The sequence below is a fragment of the Lonchura striata genome, chromosome 7 (assembly GCF_046129695.1).
Source record: "Lonchura striata isolate bLonStr1 chromosome 7, bLonStr1.mat, whole genome shotgun sequence".
Taxonomy (NCBI): Eukaryota; Metazoa; Chordata; class Aves; order Passeriformes; family Estrildidae; genus Lonchura; species Lonchura striata.
The window spans coordinates 24437920-24462577 of record NC_134609.1 but is presented as its reverse complement, the minus strand read 5'-3'; the positions used below and the strand labels follow the sequence as shown (position 1 = coordinate 24462577).

General features: G+C 42.1%; 2 protein-coding genes across 7 annotated transcripts in view; one reads left to right on the top strand and one right to left on the bottom strand.

Moving 5' to 3' along the window:
• NRAP (nebulin related anchoring protein) overlaps window positions 1-1798 on the top strand; it is a 47716-nt gene extending 45918 nt beyond the window's left edge. For all 3 annotated transcript variants that reach the window (XM_021525954.2, XM_021525956.3, XM_021525953.2), the window contains one exon: window positions 745-1798. In XM_021525954.2, coding sequence (XP_021381629.1) covers window positions 745-846 — 102 coding nt within the window. In that variant the 3' untranslated portion in view covers window positions 847-1798. The remainder of the gene's footprint in view (window positions 1-744) is intronic.
• Window positions 235-23236, bottom strand: HABP2 (hyaluronan binding protein 2). Of its 4 annotated transcripts, none has more exons than XM_021525958.2 (14): window positions 23073-23236; window positions 15145-15181; window positions 10118-10246; window positions 9236-9343; window positions 8675-8791; window positions 8218-8337; window positions 7416-7587; window positions 6870-6958; window positions 6509-6740; window positions 5501-5646; window positions 5045-5179; window positions 3397-3542; window positions 2342-2535; window positions 235-804 (listed from the first exon to the last, which is right to left on the bottom strand). In XM_021525958.2, the coding sequence occupies exons 1-13, from the start codon at window positions 23139-23141 to the stop codon at window positions 2365-2367; spliced, it is 1671 nt and encodes a 556-aa protein (XP_021381633.1). In that variant the 5' UTR covers window positions 23142-23236; the 3' UTR covers window positions 235-804; window positions 2342-2364. The 4 variants fall into 4 exon arrangements, with proteins under 4 accessions (XP_021381633.1, XP_077640823.1, XP_021381634.1 ...); XM_077784697.1 differs by lacking the exon at window positions 23073-23236 and adding an exon at window positions 17297-17426; XM_021525959.2 differs by lacking the exon at window positions 235-804 and adding an exon at window positions 807-914.
• Between the last annotated feature and the right edge of the window lie 1422 nt (window positions 23237-24658).

The following is a 24658-nucleotide window of genomic DNA, read 5'->3' as shown; positions in this document are numbered from 1 at the left end:
AATATGTGCTGTGGGGGGCTTTGTGCCAGGGGCAATGCTCCAGCCTCCTCTGCCTCTGTCCAGCTCAAGGTTAAAGGCAGTACAAGCAGGGATCGTCCAGGTTTTCCTTCTGTCACAGGGATGACTCCCAGGCTGCAGTGTCCCAGCAGAAGAGAGCAGTCCAAGTCCATACAGGAGTCTCATAGCCCTTACAGTTAGGAAGCATCCAGCTATAATGAAAGAGAAGCACTGCACTTGAGATGCTTTGATCATTTAATTGTTAATTTTGGTAAGAAGTCAAACAATAATCCAGACCAAGAGAAACAGTATATATCCATGATTTACATACCCATCTGAAAAGTTGCTCAGGAAATAAGTGAAAACTGTGGTTGAGTAATGGAGGCAGTGGGAATTACAGGCAGTATCTTCTTAAGTCAAAGGTGTGATAATGACCTGATGACCCCAGGGAAACCCACAGGTGTGCAATCCATGTGGAACCCAGGCCTTTGCTGATTTGCTTTTTATTTCAAAATAGAAACTAGGACTTGAGCACATTTAGTCCTTTGGTATGTGAGGTATCTCACTTATATGAACAGGTCCATATTTTGCACTTCTCCACAGCAGAAATTCACTCCATGCAGAACAGTGATTTAGATTTTTTGCCAGTTGTGTAATTTTTAATATGAAATATTGTTATAGGATAATAGTTAAAACCCTCCCCGTCTACTGGCAGGTTTCACAGTTTTTTGGCTTGTGATTTTACAGGACCAGTTGGAGACAGAAGGATCTCAGCAAGTTGGCGTCAATCCTGATGCTTCAGAAATTCTGCAAGTCAAGAGAAGGCAAATGCAGCTTTATCAGAAGTAAACAGAAGCATGACATAACATAAATAGTTCTTCATCTTGTCCTGCAAATCCTGTAGCTTTTCCAGTTTTCTGGGAAATACAATAGATGGCATTTAAGAATTTTTGTTTTAAGAGGCAATCAAAACATTGCAATTTATAACAGACAATTTTATTTTTGTGTGGATACTTTGTGATTTATCACTGAATGTATTACAGATTCTGCTATTTATTTAAAGCTGTAAATGAAATTAGTACTAGATGACTGGCAGGCTCAGCTTTGTACCACTGATGGTAGAATATGAAATAATTTGTAATGAATAAATCAGGTGACTCTTATTCCATGTATGTAATTTTTGGATATTTTTGTGTTCCTGGAATATTGGCACCATTTACCTAAGAGAATACAAAAGCAAGATTCAGGTGGTTTAAGAGATTAACAAGTCAAAGGCCAGTGGGAGAAAAGTTATCACTGACTTGCCAAAGGCAGGTCTTCTAGCAGACATCAGGGAATCTGTTCTAGACTATCAGAATGTATTCAGATCATCAGTTCTTCAGTTTTTTCCAAACCTTCCAAAGTAAAAAATCAGAATCACTCTTTGCAGTAGGGGTAGTAGCTATTGACACATTAGGTAGCTGCTTAGAGAAGGTTGTAAACCCCGGAATTCAAGTGAGAGTGAAATTACTGTTTTAAGAAAATTACTCTTCACAAACAAGTCTATTATTTATATCCTGATTTAATACCAATCCCTTGTTTTTCAAATTTATTTGCAGAATCATTGGGCAAAAATGACACAATTTGACAGGTACATCTTATGAGAACTCTCAAATTACCCAATGGTTTTAGACAGTTTTTTTAATAGCATTTAGTACTACTAGCTCTCACTGGTTAAGTACATATAAACCATTGTAGATCTGGAGCATAATATGTAATTATTCTCTAGTCAGGAATAAAGTAGATAATTCTATTACTGAAAGTTTGTTTGGTTTTTCAATCTGAAACGCATCACTAATGAAATTTGTACTTATTTACCCACAGAAGTGCTTTTAAAAATCCTCCCTCCTCAGGAAATTCCAAAGGCTGCAATCTTGCAAACTCAATCACATGGTGATTCTTATGTGTGTAAAAAATGGTACAGGCTTTAAGAGCACACACCAATAGCTTTGGTGAGTTCAGAAGAAACACAGCTTAGACAGAAGCATGAGGGGAAGAGGAAATGTCTGGCAGCAGCTGAGATGGGAGAAACTTCACAGCTTGTAAAGCAGATCTAGAAACATGATATCACGGCCTTTGATTTGTTTGGAGAAGAAATGGAGTAGCTTTACTTTCCGATCCGTTTAGCTACAAAATGTGGGCTTATTGCAAAGCCCACAACAGAAAAACTCACTGACATTAGGGCTATTTTCAAGATGGTGCTGAAGTATGTCCTATGTAGGCCATGAGAAAATATCACTAATCTTTTTCATCAAAGATGAGGCATTTAGGGAATTAATAAAAACAGTAAAACTCTCAGTCTTACCATTTGTCATTCCAAGTCACTCCTCATGACCTTGATGCAGACTGAATTGCAGCATTAATCCAGCTGGCAAATTTTGTCACCTGGGTATAAACTCCTGGCTTGTTTTTTAACCCACATCCTTCACCCCAGCTCACGAGGCCATATACGTAGTAGGAGCCATTTTGTACACAAGTCAGGGGGCCTCCAGAGTCTCCCTGATGAAGGAAAGCACACATGTTCAAAGCATGGAGCAAAATAGTATCCAAAATCAGAATACCTCTCTCTCATCACAAGACTTTGAAGCTGTAATGATGTTTTTTTCCTAAAAGATGTACCATCAGATGCTGCTTAGCCCCTAAGTGGACTTGCAGTTCTGTGATCAGGTCAAGTGATACCAGACTTTCTGGATGTAAGTTTTCAATTTTTTCCAGTCTGTGACATAAATCTGACAAGGTCACATGAAATTTCCCTGGCATGAAAGTACCAGGAATTCAGAGTCTGAACTCAGAAAGATAAAGATGTGATCCCTGGAATTAATGAAAATTTAAGTTGTCTCACAAGCCTCAAAATAGCCTTATTCTGAGTTGCTTGTTCATTTTTTGTGTTTCATTTCTGATTTCTTTTACACCTTACAGTGGTAATTTACATGTTAGGAAGTGTTGTTCAAACTGTTTTCTACCTTTTAATGGTATAAGTATGAACTTGTTTCACATTTGTGTCATCTGTAATGAAAAGAAATATCAATATTGACTCTTGCAAGCCTTAGCTCTGATAGTGAGAATCAGATTAGACTTGGCAGTTGAAGTAGAGGCCATAACAAAATAGAGGGGAAAAAAGAGCAAGGTTTCAGGTTATGATGACAAACTGCCTCAGAAGTCTCTTTATTCCACAGATCCACCTGTAGGTGACAGTGGCAATATTAGCTCTAAGGATGGACGGCTCAAAGGGTACTGCAGAAAAGCTGTTGAAATACACTGATGTGAGAACAGATACATATGCAACACATTGCCAAAATTCTACACAGCCTGACTCTTTACACAAAAAATTAGTGCTCAAATACAGAAAAAGCAACAGACCTCACAAGAATCGATTCCAGGTTTCCGAAGATTTCCTGCACAAAACATGCTATCGTCCAGTTTGTCATTATGTAGTTTGGGTTCATTGCATTTCCTCTGTGAAATCAGCTTGACATTGGCATCTAACAGCTGATGGGATAAATCACCTATGGTATATGCACCAAAACAATGAAGTCACTTTTTTCCCATTCCTGTCATAATTGTCTTTTATTCAAAAAACCAGCTTGCTTGGCAAACAGATGGGATGGGGGAACACAAGAGGACATGCATGCGCTAGCCTGGGATGGAAAGAACTATCTGGATAAAATAATAAGTTTCCAATGAGCTGCACCCTGAAGTTTCACTCAGGACAGAGTTGTTGTCTAAATGAAAATTAAATCACATATTCAGAATTTAGTTCCAATCAGGTCTCTCTGTGTAATTCTGCTTTTCCAAGGTGCTGGTTATCTGCAGCTCCAAAGATCCCCATGGGACTTGGAGCTGCTCAGCACTTCTAAGACTGCTACTATTAAGATGCTTTAACATGCAAGCTAATGAAACAGATGAAAACTGAAAATCATACAATATTTAAGGGCAATGATTAATTACAGTGAATCTAAAGACATAACTTGACATCTAAAGGCAATAGCCTTAGTTTCAAAGTACTACATCTGTAGATAATTAAAGGTGGTTTATAAGTTTGGTTCTGCCTGAGTTTCAGGAAATATTCCATTTCTGCAGTGATTTCCTGAAATGCTAATAATAGCTCTGCTCAAAGAAGGATCCATTTAGTTTGAACACGTACAGGGTATTTGATATTCTTTGTTGGGGGAAAAACCCATAAAAAACCCCTTACCCTTTTTAAGGGAGACTTTTTATTTGTAACTTTAAAAAAATGTCCATTAAATTCTGTTGGTGCATTCTGATCAAATGAACACAGTTGTTTCTTGTGGACTTCAGTGAGAGTTATACAAAGGGAGAATTCGGTCCCATGTACCTTATCAGGCTGTATCAGTCACAAAGCACTGGGATACCTACTGCAGCCTCAGTGGCAAGTTTTTCTTCTGCTGCTTTACAGCAACACATCAATCAGAACATGAGATAATGCATTTTTCAGAAAATTGCCATTATCTTTTTTTAAGCATAATAATTTCTCCCCTTAGGATTTACCTTGGGCAAGACAGGGTTTTGGATAGGGCTGGTTGAACTTGAAAAGCTTGGGATGTTTTTTTATTTTTCAGTTCATCTGAAGGTCCAGATGCTGCTTCCAAAGAGCTTTATCTGACTCAATGGGCTGGAAAACCATGTGAAAATACCTGTCTTTCTTGGTCCTGTCTTGAAACGCACAAGCTATACAATAGCCTCTCTTGATACTGCCTTGCTTCTGTAGCTGTCTTCAGATAAGACCATGACATGGAGAGATGGATGGCAGGCTAAAAAATGCATCAGGCATCTTATCAGAACTCTGACAGGTTTGGTTGATTTTGCAGTTGCAGATTTCTGCTAATGAGTAATTTGCATGGCATGGTTTAGCTAACTTTATTTTTGAATTCCATGTCTTGGTTTCACTACTGTCTAAGTCCTCATTTGGGTCTGGCAATTACTACTGAAAGTAGCAGTCCACCTTGCCACTGGAGCACCCACCAAAATCCAGTTAGCCCACAAGTACCTGTCTCTGTAGTGCCCCATCCAGAAATGAAGCAGGAGGTCCCAGCAGGAAGGAAGAAGTCGGGGACACATGCTATTTTCACATGCTTTGTTTCCACTGCACAGTGACCATCAACAGGCTGCAGTTTAAGTAGTGCTAGAGGGGAGATAAACAATAAGAAAAAGTATTTGGAGCTAACTTTGATCCCTGTTGTTAGCAGTTGTTACCATGCCAAGCTGCATAAACCCAACATTCCGTTTGCCCCCCTCTGCTGGACCTGTTCCTATTGTTCGGCTCCTCCTGCTTGCCCATCACAATTTACATCTCAAGATTCAATCTTGTCTAGATCACAATTTTCCCTGATTATTTCCAGAGCATAGTATCAATGAGAATTTTGCATTGACTTCAGTGGGAGAGAGGCACTTCAAACAACAAAGGTTGGAGGTGAGCCATGAGAGTATCAAATAAAGGATTTACCAATATCATTGTATAGGGCATGACCCGTCACCTCTCTGTATTTGCCATGTAAAACTATTTGCACTGCATCAAATATTTGCTCATGATCCTCTTTCTTCTTGAGGTTCTGCTTGCCAAGGACTACTTGGATGTTTCGTTTTGGTTTTCTGGAAAAAAAAAAAAAAAAATTTATACACAGACATTTTATATCAGTGGTGGTGTAAACCTGCACTTTTAGTAACAAGAAGTCAAGTTATTTCTGCCTGTTGTAAAGCTTGGCAAGAAGATTTCCTAAAATCATTATAGGAAGGCTTAGATAGGAAAGCAGTGGTGTTGGAATATGCATGTGCTCTTAACTTGTTGCAATCATGAAATAAAGTGATTTAAAGCTGCTTGTACACGGTTTTGTTTACATTTTAGGGCGGACTAGCAGTGTGCACAGTCTATTACTGTGGCAGTGCTGATGAGTGGCAGCTCATATAGCTATGGGAGTAGGGTTGCTTGCCATTGTCTGAGCATATTTAAAATAATATGTGTTGAAATTATTTCCAGTGTGTAATTTACCTGTTTCCTAGGGTGGTGGTTTCCAACGGATTCAATACAAATGTTGAAAGAAATGTAATATTCTAAGCTAGCTGATACAGAAAACAATTAAAGCTAAGTGGATATTTTGACTGTTTTGAAGAACTTAATTCTGATGTAATAGGAGATGTTGCTTATGGCATCCCAATATCTTTTGAGGTTTGCATAGTTCTTTTACACATTGCAAAATCTTCCTACTTTCTGTTTTTTGTTTTCCTCTCACACAACTTCTTTGGCTCATTTTGTTTGAGTGGGGCCTAAGTTTTTTATTTCAGTTAGCACAATTTTCAAGTATATAAATATTTTTTTAAATTTCTTTTTAATTTCTTTTTCTGTCCACATATATGTTTCCCTTTCAATTTGACTCCTAGCAATCATTTTGATTGCAAATATTTTGGATACCAAGCTACCTTCACAAACCATCCTAATGATAGGACATGCACCTACTTAAGGCAGTGTGCAGCAGTAAGAACCCAGCATGATTTAATTAGCACTCCACCACAGAAATGTTCATTCCCATCTGAAGTCTGTGTCTGCAGAGATGCCATCCAGGGATGTTTTCCAGGTGTAGCCTTGGATCCACCATAGATCTTCTTGAGTGTCCTATGAACTTCTGGTTGTCCACATGTTTTGAATATTTCAGGGGGGTCTGTAGGGGGTTCTGTTGGGGTCTCTTCAGCTGCATTGGAAGAGACAGCAGATGTACAATGCAGACTTAATATCAGACTAGAAGGGTTAGCCAGCAGGGAGTCACCTGCTGCTCTAGACCACCTACATGCTGCCAAATCACTTGCTATTAATTCTTTACCTGAGCAGGGTGAAACATCACAGTATTCCCAATCCACTTCATTATTTTTCCTGATGTAGCACCAGGGTTTTTCATCCTCATCAGGATTCCTGAAGGGAACAGTTGAGAGAATCAGCCAGTGAACTGATATCCTCCGTTTCCTGGGGAATGGGAAAATCTCCATGAAATTAGTGAAGGAGCTGAGGATTCTTAAGGGGAAGCTTCATGTTCCCATATGGGAGATGAACAAAGATAATGTTTCATAAGATTGACAAAGAAGATGCCTGAGTGAGGCATACAATACTGCCATATTACTATTCCCATGCCTATTCCCTATCTTAGCCATAAGAAAAATGTGGGACTGGTTCAAAACAAAGCAGGCAACTTCTGGAACCTCATATCAGCATGGTTAGAGAAGGCATCTCTAACATTCTGGTGTTTTATGGGCAGGCAGTGTCTAAAAAGATGTGAAATCTTAACACCATCAGTTTCTTAAATTTGTGAGCAGTTTTGTCCTCAAGGATCTCTTTGATACAGACCTCTACAGCTGCTTCTTCAAAATATTACCTGCAGAAGTTGTGTTCCCCAATGCCATAGGAGTCAGCATCCTCCATAAAGGCATTAAAAGGATGATCCAAGAGGTGGTGGGAATTCCAGTGCAGGCAGGTCCTGCCATTTTCTGCTTGGTTCACCCTACCTCTATATGTAGAGGAATCCTCTTCATAACAATCATTTGGTCCTGTAGAAAGACAATGCTTATATGAAAATAACTTTTGTGTTGTTCCTTGCTCAAAGTGGTTCCTCTTCCATCCTTTCTTGTTGTACATTCATTTTATGGCAGATCAGAAGTGCCTTCTGGGACAAGTAATTATGCTCCTTATTGTACACAGGCCAGAAATTAGAATAATGTCCCAACATCTAGCTTGATTGACTTCAAATGTCACCCATCAGAAGCAGTCCCCTCGGCCTGAAGAGTCACAGGCAACTGGGCAGGTATCTTCACTACAGTAGATTTTGAATGTTTAAGGAAATCCCATCATTTCTTCCCTTTGTGACGTGCAGCCTCTGAGGACCTCTGGTCCTCACTTATTATATACCAGTGGGACCTTGCCAAAGCACACTTAGAAAACACCAAGATTAGAATTGTTTCAAGTCCCTGTGCCAGCAGTAGCTGCAGAAGTCAGCCTCTTCCTCTGACCCTTTCTCCAAGGTCCCTGATGCCTCAGTGTAGTCAGGCTCTTGGGACAGTGACAGGAGGTCACCACAGGATGCTACAGGAATAGCATCAGCTAGTCTGGCTGCAGGGGGAAGCCAGCCCCTGGCTCTCTGGAGGTTCAGCCCTCCCTCCCCCTGAGGGGCTGTGACATACCGATCTCGCAGAATCTCCCTCTGAAAGGTTCAGGGCACTCGCAGGTGAATTTTGATCTGTATCTGTTCCGTTTGCAGGTGCCTCCATTTCTGCAAGGGTTTGGGCTGCACTGTTTGGAAGCTGTCAATGTGGAAAACACACAACAGCCTTGTCAAGGTGCTGAACACTACACAGCCACTTGCATACCTAGTGGAAACTGGGGAGAACTCCCACTCAGCCTGTTGGGAGTGGCTGAGTTCTCTGAATTCTCATGAAATTTTGCAGAATGCATATCTCTGGGGGTTTTACCAGTGACTGAACCACCACCTGGCAAATCAAACACAACTCATCACTGGCCTGGCCCATGGATGGGAGCTGCAGCATTACTAGGGCAGGATCACCCTCTGCAGTGGGTGATTTCCCACTGCAGATTGGCCATGCTAGCCCCACCACAATTTGTGCCCAGCTGAGTGCTCACCACGCTGGCAGGAGGGTCTCCTGTAGGGAGGCTTGCAGCTGCACTTAAAATAAGGTGGGGTTAATATAATCAGGCAGTCACCAAAGTGGCAGTTCTTCTCCAGACACGTGTCCTCCACTGTGGAAAACACACATAAAACACATATAAAACATATATAAAAAACACATCATCAGCATTTGTGTGTGCACAAGAACTGTGCCCTTGCAGGGATCAAGGGAAGATGCCTTCCCTTGACAGTCCAAGGAAGCTTTCATTTGACAGATGAGGACTTGGGATCTCACTTCTTGTTCACGGCATCTATGGCAAAAAATCTGTGGTGCCAATGAGCAGCTCCCCACAGCCCACCTTGCAGGGCATAGAGGAGCACTCTCTGCACTCCTGAAGTTTATTTCACTGGATGCTCTTTAGACAGACTTTGGCCTGGATGAGGTCCTAAGAGCTATGGACATGACTGTTCTGGGCTGTCAGAACACTCATCTCAGCAAACAGTGGGTTTATAAAGTTGTAACATTAGCATTAACTACAAAAATAAGGAATGTAGGTTAGCAAAAGAGCCATTACCTTTTTCACATGTAGTCCCACCATATGGTGCAGGACAGAGACAGCTGAAGTCACTTCCTCTGGCTTCACATGTACCACCATTCTTGCAGGGGCTGGATGAGCATGAGTCTGCAGAGATAGGGATGAAGATCTTTCAGCTTCTCAACCTTCATCACCTGCTTTTTCTTCTTGCATTTTGCGGTTGCAGGAGTCTGTCTTCCTAGGCACAGCATCCTGTAAGTGCTGTGCTTGTGCATCAACCCAGCACCCACAGGAGTAGTATGAGTTGCTGCAGAGTTTATTCCAAGCTGGAGTGGCTCATAGCTTTGGGTCTGGAGATCCTCTACTCCCCTTGCCCGATTACAGAGTTGTAATGGGGCAAGTCCCTTCCTTTGAGCAGAGATAGTCAACTTCCCTGCCTCTCCTTTTGAGTCCTCTGAGCAATCCCTAGGATCCTTTCCTGTTCTCCTGAAGTTTGGCAAACAAAAAATGAAAAGGAAATAAAACCCCTGCAACCCCTGCAACTGATAAAATAAAAAAAAATTAAAAAAAAAACCAAACCTGCTCTACATTTGGTTCCCAGCATAAATACAGAACATACATCCCATGAAAAGAGCAATTACATCTTACAGTGTCTATAGACAAATAAGTCTGTGCTTTTTTGTAGTAGCAATCAGAAATGTTCTGCATTATCAGAATCCATCCTGTGAAACCTGGAGATAAAACACAGGATCCTTACAAGAGAAATACAAAGAAGAACACTGCAAACAATTCTCCTAACTCATCCCTTTGATGCAGGCATTTTGAGAGCAGGCTGGCAGCCAGACCTGCCACACTCATGCTTCAAACACAGGGTTGGGATTTTACCCCTTCCTTGCCTTCCTGCCCACCCCTGACAGGTACCTTCCATGGAAAAGATGTCACTGAAAACTGTCTTGAGCCAGAAAAATTCCTCCGAGAACTCCTGCTGGAGGTTGGTGTCCTGCTTCGGTTCTGTAGAGTAGTAGTAGTTCTCATAGTCATCAGCCTCATCTGCAGGGGTGAAAAGAGAATGAAAGAACAGAGTAATTAAAATTGGAAGTAGACAAGTTATGAAAGAAGTTATTCCTGAGATGGACAGTACTTTTCTCTTTCAGCTCATTTGGGATGTCAGTGGGTTTAGTGATCATCTTGAGGAACAAAGACGCTGTTCAGGTCTTCCTTGGCATAAGCAGAGCTCACCTAGTGCTCAGCATGGCCAGCCTGAGCACAGCTGGCCCCAGAGCTTCTCTCAAGGATGCTCCTGGAGGGCACTGGGGCTCTGGCTGCCCAGATGGCTCCTCTGGTGACTACCAGGAAGTCGAAGGGATGCAGGCCAGGGCTCTCCAGGCAAAAGCATAAGGAGGCCCCGTTGTGGCACAACAGCCAGGGCAGATGATGAGGCTGGTACCAGCACAAAAAGAGATTTAGCTTCCTATAAGAAGAAGGGATTTTCTTTGTCCAGCTGCTTTGCTGACCATCACCAGTGCTGCTGCAGAATGAAGCAGGGCCCTTCCCGGCACAGGGGACACAGAGCCCCATCCCGAGAGCAGCTGGGGGAAGGCACCTGCACAACTTTGGGACTTCTCACCCACAAACCAGCCTCCAAGCAGGGAGGGGCTGAGGAGCCCATCCCTGGCTCTGCCAGCCCGTGGCCTACGGGAGCCAGAGGAGTCCCGGGGCCCGCGGGGAGCGCGGCTGTGCAGCCATGCAGGGGGCTTGGATTAAAGTGGGCTGGCGGCTCCTTGAGCAGGTACAGCGCTTGCCAGTGGAAGCCACTCCAGTGTTTCAAAGACAAGCTATGGTAATGAGCAAAGCTAAGCCACGTACAGAGACATTTTAAAAAGCTCTTCCCTAGGGCTGGACCGATGGCCCCATGGATAATGCTCTGCCTTGAACTGATTATCGACTGCATTATCTTAGTTTTCTCTCCTCATTCATTCACTTGCAGCCTTTATCTTTATTCTTTCTTTGCTTCTGAAAAAAAGAAAGAAATTTCACATTTGTACAATGGGTGTTTTATATTTCATATTAAAATAGAACCATCTTCTTTTCTTTTTTTTTTTTTTTTCCTACATGCCAACTCTCGTTTCTCACAAAAAAAAAAAAAATAGAGGAAAGTTTCACCTCATTTATTGCTATGTCAAGTCAAGACTCCTTTTCCTCAGCTCATTATTTCCACAGGAGCTGAGTCTCGACTATGTGCAAGTGTTGCAGAAGTGTACGCCTTGCTGAGGAACAGAAGGATCTTGCTGAAAGATAAGGACATTGTCTACACTGAAAAAAATTAAAATTAATGTGATGTAGTTAAGGAAGAAAAACAAAAAGGAAGTTTTGCCTGAAATTCAGCCTCCAAGTTCACTTTGTTGGAGAAGAAATTTTGCAAACGACTTGAGGTTGAGGGAACTTTCTGAAGTAGTCTGATTTTGTACCCCCTGTTTATTTTCAGAATCTTAGAGGGGCATGCTGGCTTTTATTCCACAGTTGCTGTCTGAAGGACCGGGTATCCTTTTTTATGGAAAAATATACCTGCTAAAAGTTATGAAGGATGAACAGAGGAGTGAAAACTACTAGAGGCAGACTGCAAACATGCCAGCATGCTTTACAGAGGCTGGTGAGGACTCTCCTGAATCAACAGTGGAAAAATTAGTGCCTTGAATGAGCACAAATAGCTAAGCCATTGTAGAATCACCTACCCTCGTTTTTAAGCCGACTGCTCTGTGTGTTGTTAAGAAATTACACTACTGTCACTTGATTTTTTTTTGGCATGATTTCTCAGCAACAGATTAATCATTTATTAAGCACACTTATGTAATTACTTGACATGTTAGGAAGGATTTTTAAGTTCATCTCTTCTGTAAACAAAATGGCCAAGATGTAATTCACGTTTTGCAAGATGTGCTTCTGGTGGCTCTGAGATGGTTGGGGGCACAATCCCCCATGTGCACAGATGGGGCAATTTTGGGAGAGGCTATAGCACACCTGAGGCCAGCTGGGCACCCAGCAGCCCTTGAAGAAGGCAGCTTCAGGTTGCCAGAGCTGAGGTAAAACAGCCAACACTGAGCAGCCCTCAAGGGCTGGCAATTACCATTTCAAGAAATTTAATGGCCAAGGCATGGAGTTCAGGGTGCATGTGGAAAGGGCTCAGAAGACATCAGCAAACCCTACTGGGGACCCTGTCCCCCATGTGGATATGGGAGTCAGGAAGCTGAGGTTACTGGCTGGGAGACCAGCCAAGGTGATGTAAGAGTGCAACAGATCTGAGAAATGACCAGTGTCCCTGCTTTCCCCATTGCTATCCCTCTTCATGAAACTGAGAAACAGACATAGCTCCTTCAGGTCACATGAGTGATGTTTCCCATCTCCCAGCTGTTCCATGTCATCTCCAGCTGCACAAAGCAGTGAAAAACAAAGACCAGAAAACCCTCACTGGGGCATATGATATCAAACTAAGAGATGTCTTCTTATTTATCACTGTTCTGACACTAAATAACTATTTGGCTTCCACATCTCTTATTTAAGAAGTGCTCCCATTCCATTTTTTTTAATTATTCATAACAAGCCATAGGTTTAGTAAAGCAAAAGCAACACTTTTTTTTATCTGAGCACATAATTAAGGCACAAAGTCTGATACACTGGTTGATTTAAACATATTACTAAATCAGAGTGTTCGCTCTTTGTAAGTGCTGGAAAACCTTAACATGCTTAAAAAAGCAGTGATCTGACATTTGTCACTGAAATGTGACTATTACATGAAATTAAATTAGACATCCTGCATGCAAATTTTCAAAGAATAACTTTCCTCTGTGTAGTACAAAAAATCCCCCCATAATTGATAGACAGAGATTGACTTTTAAAGCTTCAAATCAGCTTTGAGGTCTGGGTGATCTTTTAAACTGTGCAAGCTTTCATCTGCAGTTTTTCACATTGCCAAGAGCTGTCAATCAAGCAATGGATTTCTGATCAATATCCCCTTGTTCATTAGCTGACATGGGCTCTCTGTTACGGAGAGAACAGATACCCCAATGCCGACAGTCACACTGTTTTCAAAACCTTCCCTGGATCAAGTGATGACTAATGTTCCAAGTGGGAAAGTGATGCATTAGGATGCCATCGGGTGACCTGAATCACGAGGTAACTTTGTTGGACTGCAGTTGTCAAGATGAGTGATGTGCAGAGTTAAAGCCTATTGCCAACACACATCAAGAGTGCCAGAAAATACCCAGCATTTATTCAAGCTCTCTGAACCTCTGGAGACGGACTGAAATCTGGCCTAATTTAAGCAGGATGAGTTTTCCTACCACCCCCCTAAATACTTTTTGTCCCCAGCTCTGAGATTATTGCAGTCTTATTTTTATGAGGCTGAAATCCTGACTGTATTTTAAATAATGAGATATTCCACATTTACTTCTGCAGAGATGAGACCTCACAGTATTTCCTCCCTTCCAAGTGGGCTGTGGCTGGGAGTAGCTGCAGCTTCAGAAAGAAGGGAGACCAGCTAACAACAAAGCCAGAAAGCCTTTCAAATAGTTTTGTGACTGTTACTTAAAAGCAGTTTTGCAGCACTTTTTTCCTCAGAGGGATGGATGGGGAAGGGGAATCGTGATGGCTGAAGGATTGGAGATGCTAAGGGGGATGGGGAGTAGAAGATTGTAGAACAGTGGGGAGACAGATGTAGGACCATACACCATAAGGCAGGGTATGAGTTAAATTGTTAAAGGGATAAGCTACCATCAAAAAACAGATCAACCAGGTTGCACAAGGCTGTGTAAACCCTGAATCAACTGCATGACTGTGGCCAAATATTTGCAGAACCCAAATACTGAGCTCAGACATAAAAATTATTTGGAAATTTGTTTTCTACATACAGGTTGTTAGAACAGCAACATTGATTTGGGCACCGCTGTATGAGTAACAAGATTTCTGGTTTGACCTGAAAACCCAAATACCACTGGAATGAAAAGGAATGTAGATGAATAATGAGTGCATACTAAAATCCACCTTATTTTTTTGAAGGAAAAAGAGCAAAATTATTGTAATATTTAATTAGATATGCATTATAAACTCAGGTCCAACAGCCACTGAAATCAAGAAAAGAAAGAACAGGGCTTACCTTCAAAAATACTAAACTTATCAATAAAATCATAATCTAATACATGGACCACGTAGATTGTGAAAGGATATACAAATCCTCACACACCTACACATCTTCCCACAATATTCATCACAGCTTTTCCCTTATCAACATCTTAATGCGACACAGCCTTTAACGATTTTTACTTGCATGGGCTTGTTTCTGAATCATCTAGCACTTGGGACTAAGCCTTGCAGGCATAAGTTCCACAGTTAGTTGCATGCTGCAAGGGAAAGTCAGCCTTCATTTATTTGGCCTCCAGTTTTGATCGCCAGCTAGGCTCTTTGCTCATCTCTCTGTGAGGTTTGCAGCCCAGCATCATGACCTCTCCTCCAGACCATGGCCCACTGTATCACCCACGAGTTCCCAAAGAACAAGAAAGCAGAGAATGGCAGAAAAGCCCTGGTTTGGGACAGAATTGAGAGTTCCAGGTGTGATCCAGGAGAGCCCTGTGATCAGCTGCATGTTGGTAGTGCTGCTGTACCTCTGTTTTTGTCTCCAGTGTGTCAGACACACCCCTGGCTGGGACATGATGCAGCATTGTCTCCTGCACTGACACAGAACATGTGAGGGTCTGAAAGCACCCACCATATCACTTGTCCAAAGTCAAACAGACTTTCAACTTGATCATAGACCATATGTTAAGCACAGCAAGGCTCTCCATGAAGTTAATATAATTCAGCACTGGGCACTAGTGAAGGGTCTTAGTGAACCAGGTTGCCAGCCTCTCAGTTTTGTGGCAGGCAGAAGTGGAAATGAGGAAACTGAAACCACTTACCTTCCATCATGCTGGCCCAGAAGGACGAATGAGAAGCCTGCATGAGATAATAAAGGTCAGAGAGTCATTTTCTGGATAAAGCAAAAGCCAGCACAGAGCTTTGCTTACAGTACAAAGATTCTGTTTGCCTCTGCTGCTGGATGGATGTCCAGACAAGGATGTTCCCACCCCCACTTTGGAGCTGGCTGACCTAGATTTTAAGAGCTCTTTGAAAAGGGTAACAAAATGTCAACAACCCTTGGGAGAGTCTGGCTTTTCCAAGCATACAGCCTAAGCTGCTGGGCTGGTCTGATTTGGAGTAAACCTGACCTGAACGTGTTGTCTCTTTGCTTGTGAGGTGATGGCACATTGGCTCTTTGTCCAGCTTCTCCGAGATGCTGACAGAGGCCATGCTCCAGCTGGCTGCCAAAGCTGGAGCCTGGGAGGTGCCCAGGCGTGGCAGAGCTCTTAGCCTTTGAAGAGTGTGAGTGAGGTTTTTCTGAAAGGAAAGGCACTGACTCTACACCAGGACACATCCCCAGCGTGACAATTTCCGTTTGCTTTCCCTCTTGCTCTAAATCCCAGCTGAGGACAGGATTACCCACCTGCAGTGAGGATACACATGCTAACAGTGGGTGTGAAGGAGATTTGAAGCTGCTATTCTTCATCCCTCACATAATTTTAGGGAATAAAATGTATTTCAAAACAATTTAACACACATAGTAAAGACAGTATACATACAAATACAATTATTATGTGCACCTATGCATTGCTACAGATAAAATTAACTGTAAATATGTGCCCTGATTAGTCACACATTATATATAGAAGAAAGAAATCTCAGATAATGCAAGTTGAGACTAAGAACAAATGAATCAGAAGCAATGAATCAGAAACAGGACAAAATAAAAAGCTCAGAATTCATGTTTGTGAATATTGTCTGGAATATATAAATGAGCTCTTGCTTCAGGCATCTCTGCATCCCTCTTGTGTTTGACCCAGGGAGAACAGGAACTCCAGTTCTTCCCTTCCCCACTGACTTTAATGAGAGCAATGTCCCCTGAACCACTCAGCAGAGCCCCTTCCCAGGTGCATTTGAGTGAGCCACACACATACAGCACTAAATCCTTTGCAGCTGGAAGGACACACATCCTCACACAATTGCCCCTCCTGAATTAGTGCAGAGATGATGGTAAATGAGAAGGCTGTAAAAGCTCTGTCCTTGGTGTATATGTTTCTTGAGTGCAGGTACAGAATTTGTCAGATCCTTTGCCAGACCCCAGTGGAGACTAAAAGGTCTAATTGCTCCATTTACAATTAGTGGTAGTGTTCATCCATAAACACAGACTAAAACAAACCCTGCAAGTGTACTCCTCTCTTTTAGAGGCACAGATGAAACAAAGAACAAGGGAGCAGCACTGGGAGCACGATGATGCAAGTAACATTTCATCTCACTCTCCAGCTCTCGGTGCTGCCCTGTTGTGGTGTTTGCCTTATGGGGTTGGAAAGGGTTTGGCTCTGAAAGGTTTGACTGAGTGACTTTGCCCCTGCACTGGGGGCAGCCCTTGGCACCCCAGGGAATGCTGGAGCGTTTCAGCCCAGGCTGAGTGAGGTGCACCCTGCTGTTCTGTGCCTCAGTTTCCCCAGCTGTAGGGTGGAGATGACAGTCTCACAATGCTCATACCCCAAGGAAATAGGAAAGATGACAGATGCAGCATTGTGCTGCACTACTTTCTTTCCCAGGTTATCCACCTGCTGCTCTGTCCAAACATGGGTAGAGCTGACCACAGAAAGACAGGTACCCCAAACTCCCTCTTACAATAAAGTAGTGCCCTCAACAATGTGCAGGTTTACAGTATCATCCTGCAGCTTGGTAGCTGGTGACTGAGTCAGATTTTGATTCCCGCTTTTGGATGAAAGCCTCTGTCTGCTGCCACAGTATAAATATTACTAGGAACAAAGGCTTCTGGAGCACCCAGCATAAAGAATCCAGGAGTTAAACACTATCTTTACTGTAAGGCTTCTGTATCTCCTTTTGTGCTGCAGCTCTCCCTCCTCGTGTGCCTGTCACAAGGTGCAGCAGCAGAGCCACAAGGGACAAAACCTCAGGCAGAGCTGACTTCTCAGCATGGAGAGTTTTCTCCTCTGTCCTGGGGTCTCTTGAACCACTCACCAGACCACACTGGTTTTGAAGCACTTTCACCCCTGCTAGCCAGGAGGGGGCCGAATTTCAGCTTTTTGACTCATGGCGTGAAGCTTGCCATGGTGGTGTGCAGCAGAGGAGGAGGAAGAGCTCACTCCTTCTCTCCTGTGTGCTGGAGAGGATGTGGGATGCAGGATGGGGGATGCAGGATGGGGGATGCAGGATGTGGGATGCAGGATGGGGGCTGCAGGAGGGAGGCAGGCAGGGGCAGAGAAGGCAGGGCCCCTGCCTGCAGTGCCGTATTGCTCGTGGCCAGCAGAGGAGGATCTTGTCCTTCCGACGAGGTGCAACGCTGAGCCCAAGGAGGAGCAGGATTTGAACAAAAGGAAGTGGGGCGGGAGGAGAAGAAATGAGACCGTGGGCTGGTTTCACCAAACGGTCTCCTTGCTGCAGCTCGACACCGATACTTTGTGTGCTCTCTCAAGAGGGAATAAAATCACTGGATTCTGTTCATAGCAGTTCTGCAGTGATGAGGGGCAGAGCTGGAAGAATTTGCAGAGAGCAATTTTAAATTTTACTACTTCAGGCTCATAAAAAAGAAACCCTACCAAAAAAAAAAAATAAACAAAAAACAAAAACCACCACAAAAAAAAAAAAAAAACCCAAAAAACAACAACAACAACAAAAAACCCACAAAACCCAAACAGTAAACAGAAAAAAAAAAGCTCAGAGAGACATTTTACATGGGTACAGTGCACTGCTGACTATGGAGCCAACTACATTTACAGGTCTCCTAGAAAAAATTGTGACATTCAAAATATCCTAATTTCACCTGACCTTTGTTGTATTTCGTCACTGTAATGATTAGCACTTCACTAAAATGTCATTCTTCCAAAGAATCTTCAACATCTTGCTAAATAGATTTTGTACTAATTACATTGCACATACATGATACATGCAATTATTCCATTTCAACTCCTTAAGAAAGAGAGACTAATGAAATGCAATAGATTTCAAACAGGAATGACAGAACCATGAGCTTTCTTTATCTCAGGATGGAATCCTATGGCTCTTTCTCAGACAAAAATGTCCAGTAAATCTCTAGCAATTCTTTCTGAATAAATCCAGGAAGATTTGGCCCCAAATTCAAGGGAAATTATTTACAGCTGCCAAGACCATTCTCCAGCTGAACTGTTTATTGTGTCTTGGGTACATTGCTACCTCTTATTACAATAAAAATGAATCACTAAAACACAAAAGCAGGTGGAGAAGGAGAGCAAAAAGGTTACAACCCAGGGTTATGCTGTGAATTTACATGTGTGCAAAACAGACTTCTAGAGAAAACAGGGTAATCATTCAAGCTTACATGACAGTGTATTAAGAGAGACAAAAATTAGCTCTATACATGCACAGAAACTGCAACAAAGCACATCAGGAATTCCAGTATTAAACTGCATTGGTAGGAATTGGCTTATTCACTCAATTGCATTAAGTCCTGCAAATTCTCCTGCAACTTGTCATGAAGTGGCCTCTGTGGCAGAAAAACAAAGATTATGCTTTCATTTGTTCATGAGTGCAGTCACAGCTTTGCAGCCAAGAAGGAGGTGGGATGGGGTTGAACTGAAGAATGAAGATGGATATTTGATCAACTTCCATCCACAAGTGACACAAGCCATGAAGGAGCCACGAGGGCAGACACAGCTACTGCCTTCTTGTAGTGAACCCCTTGATCCTGCTGACAGCTCTCAGTAGGAACCTTTGTCTGGGCTGCTTGCCAAAGGAGGAGGGAATCGACAGTTCTGATGCTCTTACAATCGGCCAGATTTTTGCCTGCAACCATCTTGGGTAGTGACAGTCTTTGAACTTCAAGGGAAAGTGGCTTTTCCAGCAATGACATTGTATTTCTCAGCCAAGGCCATGGTTGCAGTATAATGAAAGCAGGGCATATTATCATCTGGAGCACACATGCAACACATGTTGTGTTTTTAGCCTGGGAAACCATTCTCTCAAAGGATTCCACCAAAACCTCTTCACTTCTTCACTTTTCTGCTAACAAGGCATCTCCTGCCTCCACACTGAACTGCAATTTGTGCATCAGAGTAACTGGTGTGTTCCTTATCAACCAGCCCCAGAGAAATTCACACTTAAAATCTTCATTTTGCTGATTATTTAGCGGTGAACCTTTCCCATGGTAGCTCCTGATACAAAACCCACAGGGATCCAAAAAAAAGCAAGATCCTTCAGAGCTGCTGCTGCAACCAGTTTGGTCCTCTGCTCAGGAGTTATCTGCTCCTGTTTTCCAGGAGATCAAAGTTGCCAAATTAATCTTTGCTCCGTAAGAGGTGGCCTGGTAGCAGCTGGATGTTTTCAAAGCTCGCTGGTGATTGAAATGCACTTGTGCTCCCAGGTGAAAAATGGGGTCAGCTTTGGATGCCGCAGCACAGGGAAACTACAGAAATTCAGGGGGGTGCAGGAGCCAGCTAGTCACACTAACACGAGCGCCTGTGCTATCAAACACTCCTGCAGCCAGTACTGGGAATGCAGGTTATACTGCTAGACTTAAAGCTTATGCAAAGTCATTAAGACCCTTTAGTTACACGGGATATCAACCTGCACGCTGCAGGGCATAAGCTGATTGCCTTCGGGGGTCAGCGAGGAACGCTTCCCTCTCCGAGAGCACGGTGCAAAATTAGCTGGGGGCACTCCCAGGGCTGTGTTGCTTTCCTGCTGCATCAGGCAAATTTAGGCGAGCACTGCAGAAGGGCATTGCACATTGCACCCCATGGCCACCAATGCGGGCGGGCCCGGCAGCGTTCGCTTCTCCTCGCGGGGACCGGCACGGCGCAGTGCGGAGCCCCGCAGGGAGGGCGAGGGAAGCAGCAGGGGACTTTACAACAGGAACGGATCCATTGGGGGTTAGAAAGAGATGCCAGACAGAGTTGGCTTTGGAACACCCAAAAATGTTGGCCTCCAGCGCCTGAGGCAAGGAATGGCCTGCACTGCTGGCAGTATCCTGCGCTCTCCGAGACGGAGATGGGCCCTTATGACAACAGTTTCCTTTTTGCAATTGTTTGATCTTAATGTAATACTTTTATCCTTCCCTTTCCACTACTAAATGCACTTGGTTATTGGATTGGGCAAGGCTCATGATTTCAAAACACTTTCCATCACAACTAAGTGGACATTGATTTTTTGAAGTTCCAAAATATTAAGTGAAGAGCCACCTCTGCTACCCTGACCCTTGCGAGTCTTCCTCCCCTCTGCCAGGGATGGTGAGTTTGCAGGGATATCTGATACAAGGAAAAGGCCTGATCTGAACACCAGTAGATTTTAAAATAACGATTTTTCCCGCTGAATCACTTTAGAACACAGTTAAGTGGGAGCTGCAGCCCGGTGTACGGGAAGAGCTGTCACTGGAGTGCTGTGGGATCCAACTTCCTATTGTCCTGTTCCAGATTTCTCTAGCCCAACTCAGCACAACATTTAAGCACGTCATTTAGCTCTCAGTGCATTCCAGAAGAGTTGCCTCAATACAAGTCTGGATAACTGAGGATACACAGCTCCGTTGCAGCAGAGCTCTTTGGCTTTCTCTTTGACTAATTAAGGAATACTTAATACAATACCTTGATGGCAGGCATATTTCTACTACAGTGTCTTGCTGAGCAGAAGTAGAATGAAAAGCAGGGGTAAAACCCCCAACCCAAGAAGACCTGCCATGTGTGAAAACAATCTTTGGTGCAGTTACATCACCATTATTATTATTCTAAAGTAAAGGACCAAATTCAGTGCTCTCCATGCAGCTCTCCATGCCTTTTATGGAAATAGTTTGGATTCATGCAGATGTAATCAGCTTCTTTTTAGGTAGTATGAAAGAACTGAATGAAAATTTTTGTCGTAGGTTTCTGCTCCAAACCTGCCAGATCCATGAATATCCAAGTATTTTCTTGTTCTATTGTGACTAACTCAGCATGAACTACTGCTTAAACCCATGTTTGACTTCTGCTATATTTCACCAATTATATTTGTTAATCATCTCATTACTTATAAAAACTTCTAAAACCAAATTCAAATAAAAATTATAAAGATAGTGCTAGAAAAGGAAGAAAATATGAATTTAAGAGTGTTTTCTGTGGTTTCAGCAAAGTTCAGCATCTATTATCTTTTCATTCAAACTATTTCAGTGCAACTTTTTCTTCAGGACAAATCATTAAGACAAAAATATCCTCTCGTAACTTGTTTGTCATGCAATGGTCACATCATGGCAACTCATTCCCTCTTTTTTTTTTTTTTTCTGGGATCCATGCCAAGTGCTAAGCCAGAAAACCTTGTTATATTAATTATGAAGAAAAAACATGTTTTATTAAAAGCTAGCCTGCTGAATATTCTGTCGTGCTGCTTTTCAGTGACAGCAGAATTGCTTTTGCATTTTAGCAATGTTAATGAATTTTCAGGAGCAGGAGGAGATATACTGTACATTTTCCATAGCAATTTTTAAAGCAAAGTCAACTTAGGAATGTCAAAGCATTGACTCAAACTAACCCTTAGGACTCTTTAGAAAAAAAACAGGGCAAAACTTCATGTTGTCTAAGACTGGCCCCATATCTTCCTAACTGAGCATGAATTAACACTGCCAAATTCATGCTGAACTTATTTGTATTAGACAGGGTTTCCACAAAGTCTGTAAAACTGGCATTTAAGTACCCTAGAGCTGGTCCTCTCAGTAAGATGCTACATGCATACTGGACCAAGTGTGGCATGTGTCCTGGTGATACACTAATTTTTAATTACTCTATTAAGTTGTGAAAATCACTCATCTCAAATTCCAGACTTCTTAAAAAAATCTATGTCCCATTAAACACCCTCACTATATATTTTTCCCAAATAATTCAATTTAAACATGTCAACATCTGAATTTTTGTAATGCATTTCAGTAAATGTGAACATGCACACATAGGAAAAGTCACTAAGAAAGCAGATGTTTTAAAGAACCTCAGATTCCTTCATGAGAAAATCTACTTGATTGCTTGGAAGAACAAAAGAATTTTTTTAAAAACTGACTTTTAACTTTTCTTTGATTACAAGTCATTCTTCCAGTCTTCTTTAAAGAGGAGATGAATAGATGTAGGAAAGTATATCAAGCTCTGCCAGAGCAGAGCTCTGGTCACCCCTAGCTGTGTTGAATATTTTGCCATTAACCTTCCTCCCACATTAGCGACAATGATAATTCAGTCATTCAAAACATATTCTACTTTTTCAGAAGTGTTTTCAAAGCTGCTGAGGCAGGGCCTACCTGACTTGTTTAATCAGATATTTTCTCCCTTCAGAATGAAGACTGGAAATAAGGAAGAAAGTTTTTACAGTGAGGGAGGTGAGTCAGTGGCACAGGTTGCCCAGGGAGATGGTGGATGCCCCATCCATGGAAACACCCAAGGCCAGGCTGGATGGAGCTCTGAGCAACCTGCTCCAGTGGAAGTTGTCCCTGCCCATGGCAAGGGAGTTGGAACAAGGTAATCTTTAAGGTGCTTATAACCCAAAACATTCTATGATTTTAAGATGAGTTGCCCATGCTGCAGCCCAGGGTTTTGGGCCAGGAGAGAGACCACACTCCCCACCACAGACCATTGGGAATGGTGTGGCCACTCAGTGTACCCAGAAGAGCCATTCCTTGACACTGTAGGTGTCTGCTTCAAACAAACCCATGGGGCTTCCCTCTTACGTTGCATTAACTTAATCACCTCAATGGCCTGAAACGCAGATACAGCAGAGCTGGCACACAGAAAGAAAAGGAGAATAAAAACATACTCACGCCCAAACATGTGGTCCCTAGAAGAATAACCAGTGGAAGAACCTGAAGCATCAAAGCACTGATAACCATCCTTGTTTTTAATTCGAAATTAGCTTTTTCTTCTTGCCTATGATTTTTCAGACAAGCCACAGTCTTTTGAGGCCAGGCTAATTCAGTGCAAATAATTAACCGTGCTTCAAATATTGTTTAATGTTCAACAGATTGCCCTGATCAAATAATGCATCCTGTCCAGATAATCACTGCACTGACCAGTGGCAAATGTTGCAAATCAGTAAGCAACAAGGATGGGAACAGTATAAATTAACAATAAAAACAAGCATTTACCATGTATTAGAATTATTTTTCAACTATTATTTTGAATTGTAAAAAAAGTGTGAATCATATTTACTTCTCTCGCACCTGAAAAACAGTGAGGCCTTGTTACATAATGTATAATTTTTAAAAGCAACAAAACCTGTCATTTTATTATTTTCTGAATTTCAGACATGAATCAGAGTTCATGTTCTCAAGTTTTTTCCACTAATGTGAGAACCGGGATTTATTATTTTTCTAAATTAAAAATCTAAATTCTTGAGTAACCTTTATTCTCTGAGGCTGAAGCATTTGTAACAAAATTAGCAACACAGGAAATCAGAGAATTATTGTGAGAATTGACAACCCTCTGTAGCAGAAATGGTGACAAACTTTTGCTGATCAGGTATTGTTTGTGCTGCATGTTACAAAAACAAATCAAGTGACCATTCTTTCTCCAAGACAGTTTAGAACCTGAAAAGGAAGAAAGTGATAGAAATAGTGTCCACATGTTGAAATATGAGGAAGAAAACAGTGAAATCACAAGGCCTTCAAAATTTCCCATCCTGAATGTGATTTTGTGGTGACAAAGAGAGATACTGAAATTTGGATGCCAGAGAACCTTGTTTCTGATGATTCCTTACTCTGGAGCATGAACATTCCTAAAGGAGATTTCATATACCAAAAATACAGAAAGAATTTTGGCATCCTGACTATGCCACACGTGCATACCTTAAACAGGTGCCTACAAGCAATATGTGTTTGAGTCAGTATGTTGGTGGCCAGCCACAAATACAAGTTTTCAAAATTGCAGATTCTTTAACTAGTTAGAAAGACAGCAAGATAAAAGGAGTTAGATAACACATGACTTTATGTAATGTGTCCTTGAGTAAGCTGATTTGCACTGAATTTTAATAGAGCCCTGATTCATCAAATCTCAAACAGAATTAAGGTATGGACTGGATCCTAATAACATCATGCTTTATATCCATGAAGGATAAATTAAAGGATGCAAAACTGCTATTGACAAACATTGATTATATGTACTTTGATGGACTTTGAAGTTGTGCCAGATGCGTCTTATCAGCCTCCGAAGTTTTCTTTTAAATCTCATTGCATAAGGCTTTTACTTTTTAATTATTTTTTTCCTCAGCCTCTTTGATCAAGAAAAAATGTAGATCATATTTGTGTGATGCTATTTCCTATGCATTTTATTTAGATATGCCCTTGTGCACAGCTCATGATATGTAAAAAAATGTTACACGGCAACCAGTGATCTTACCCTGTTATCCAGG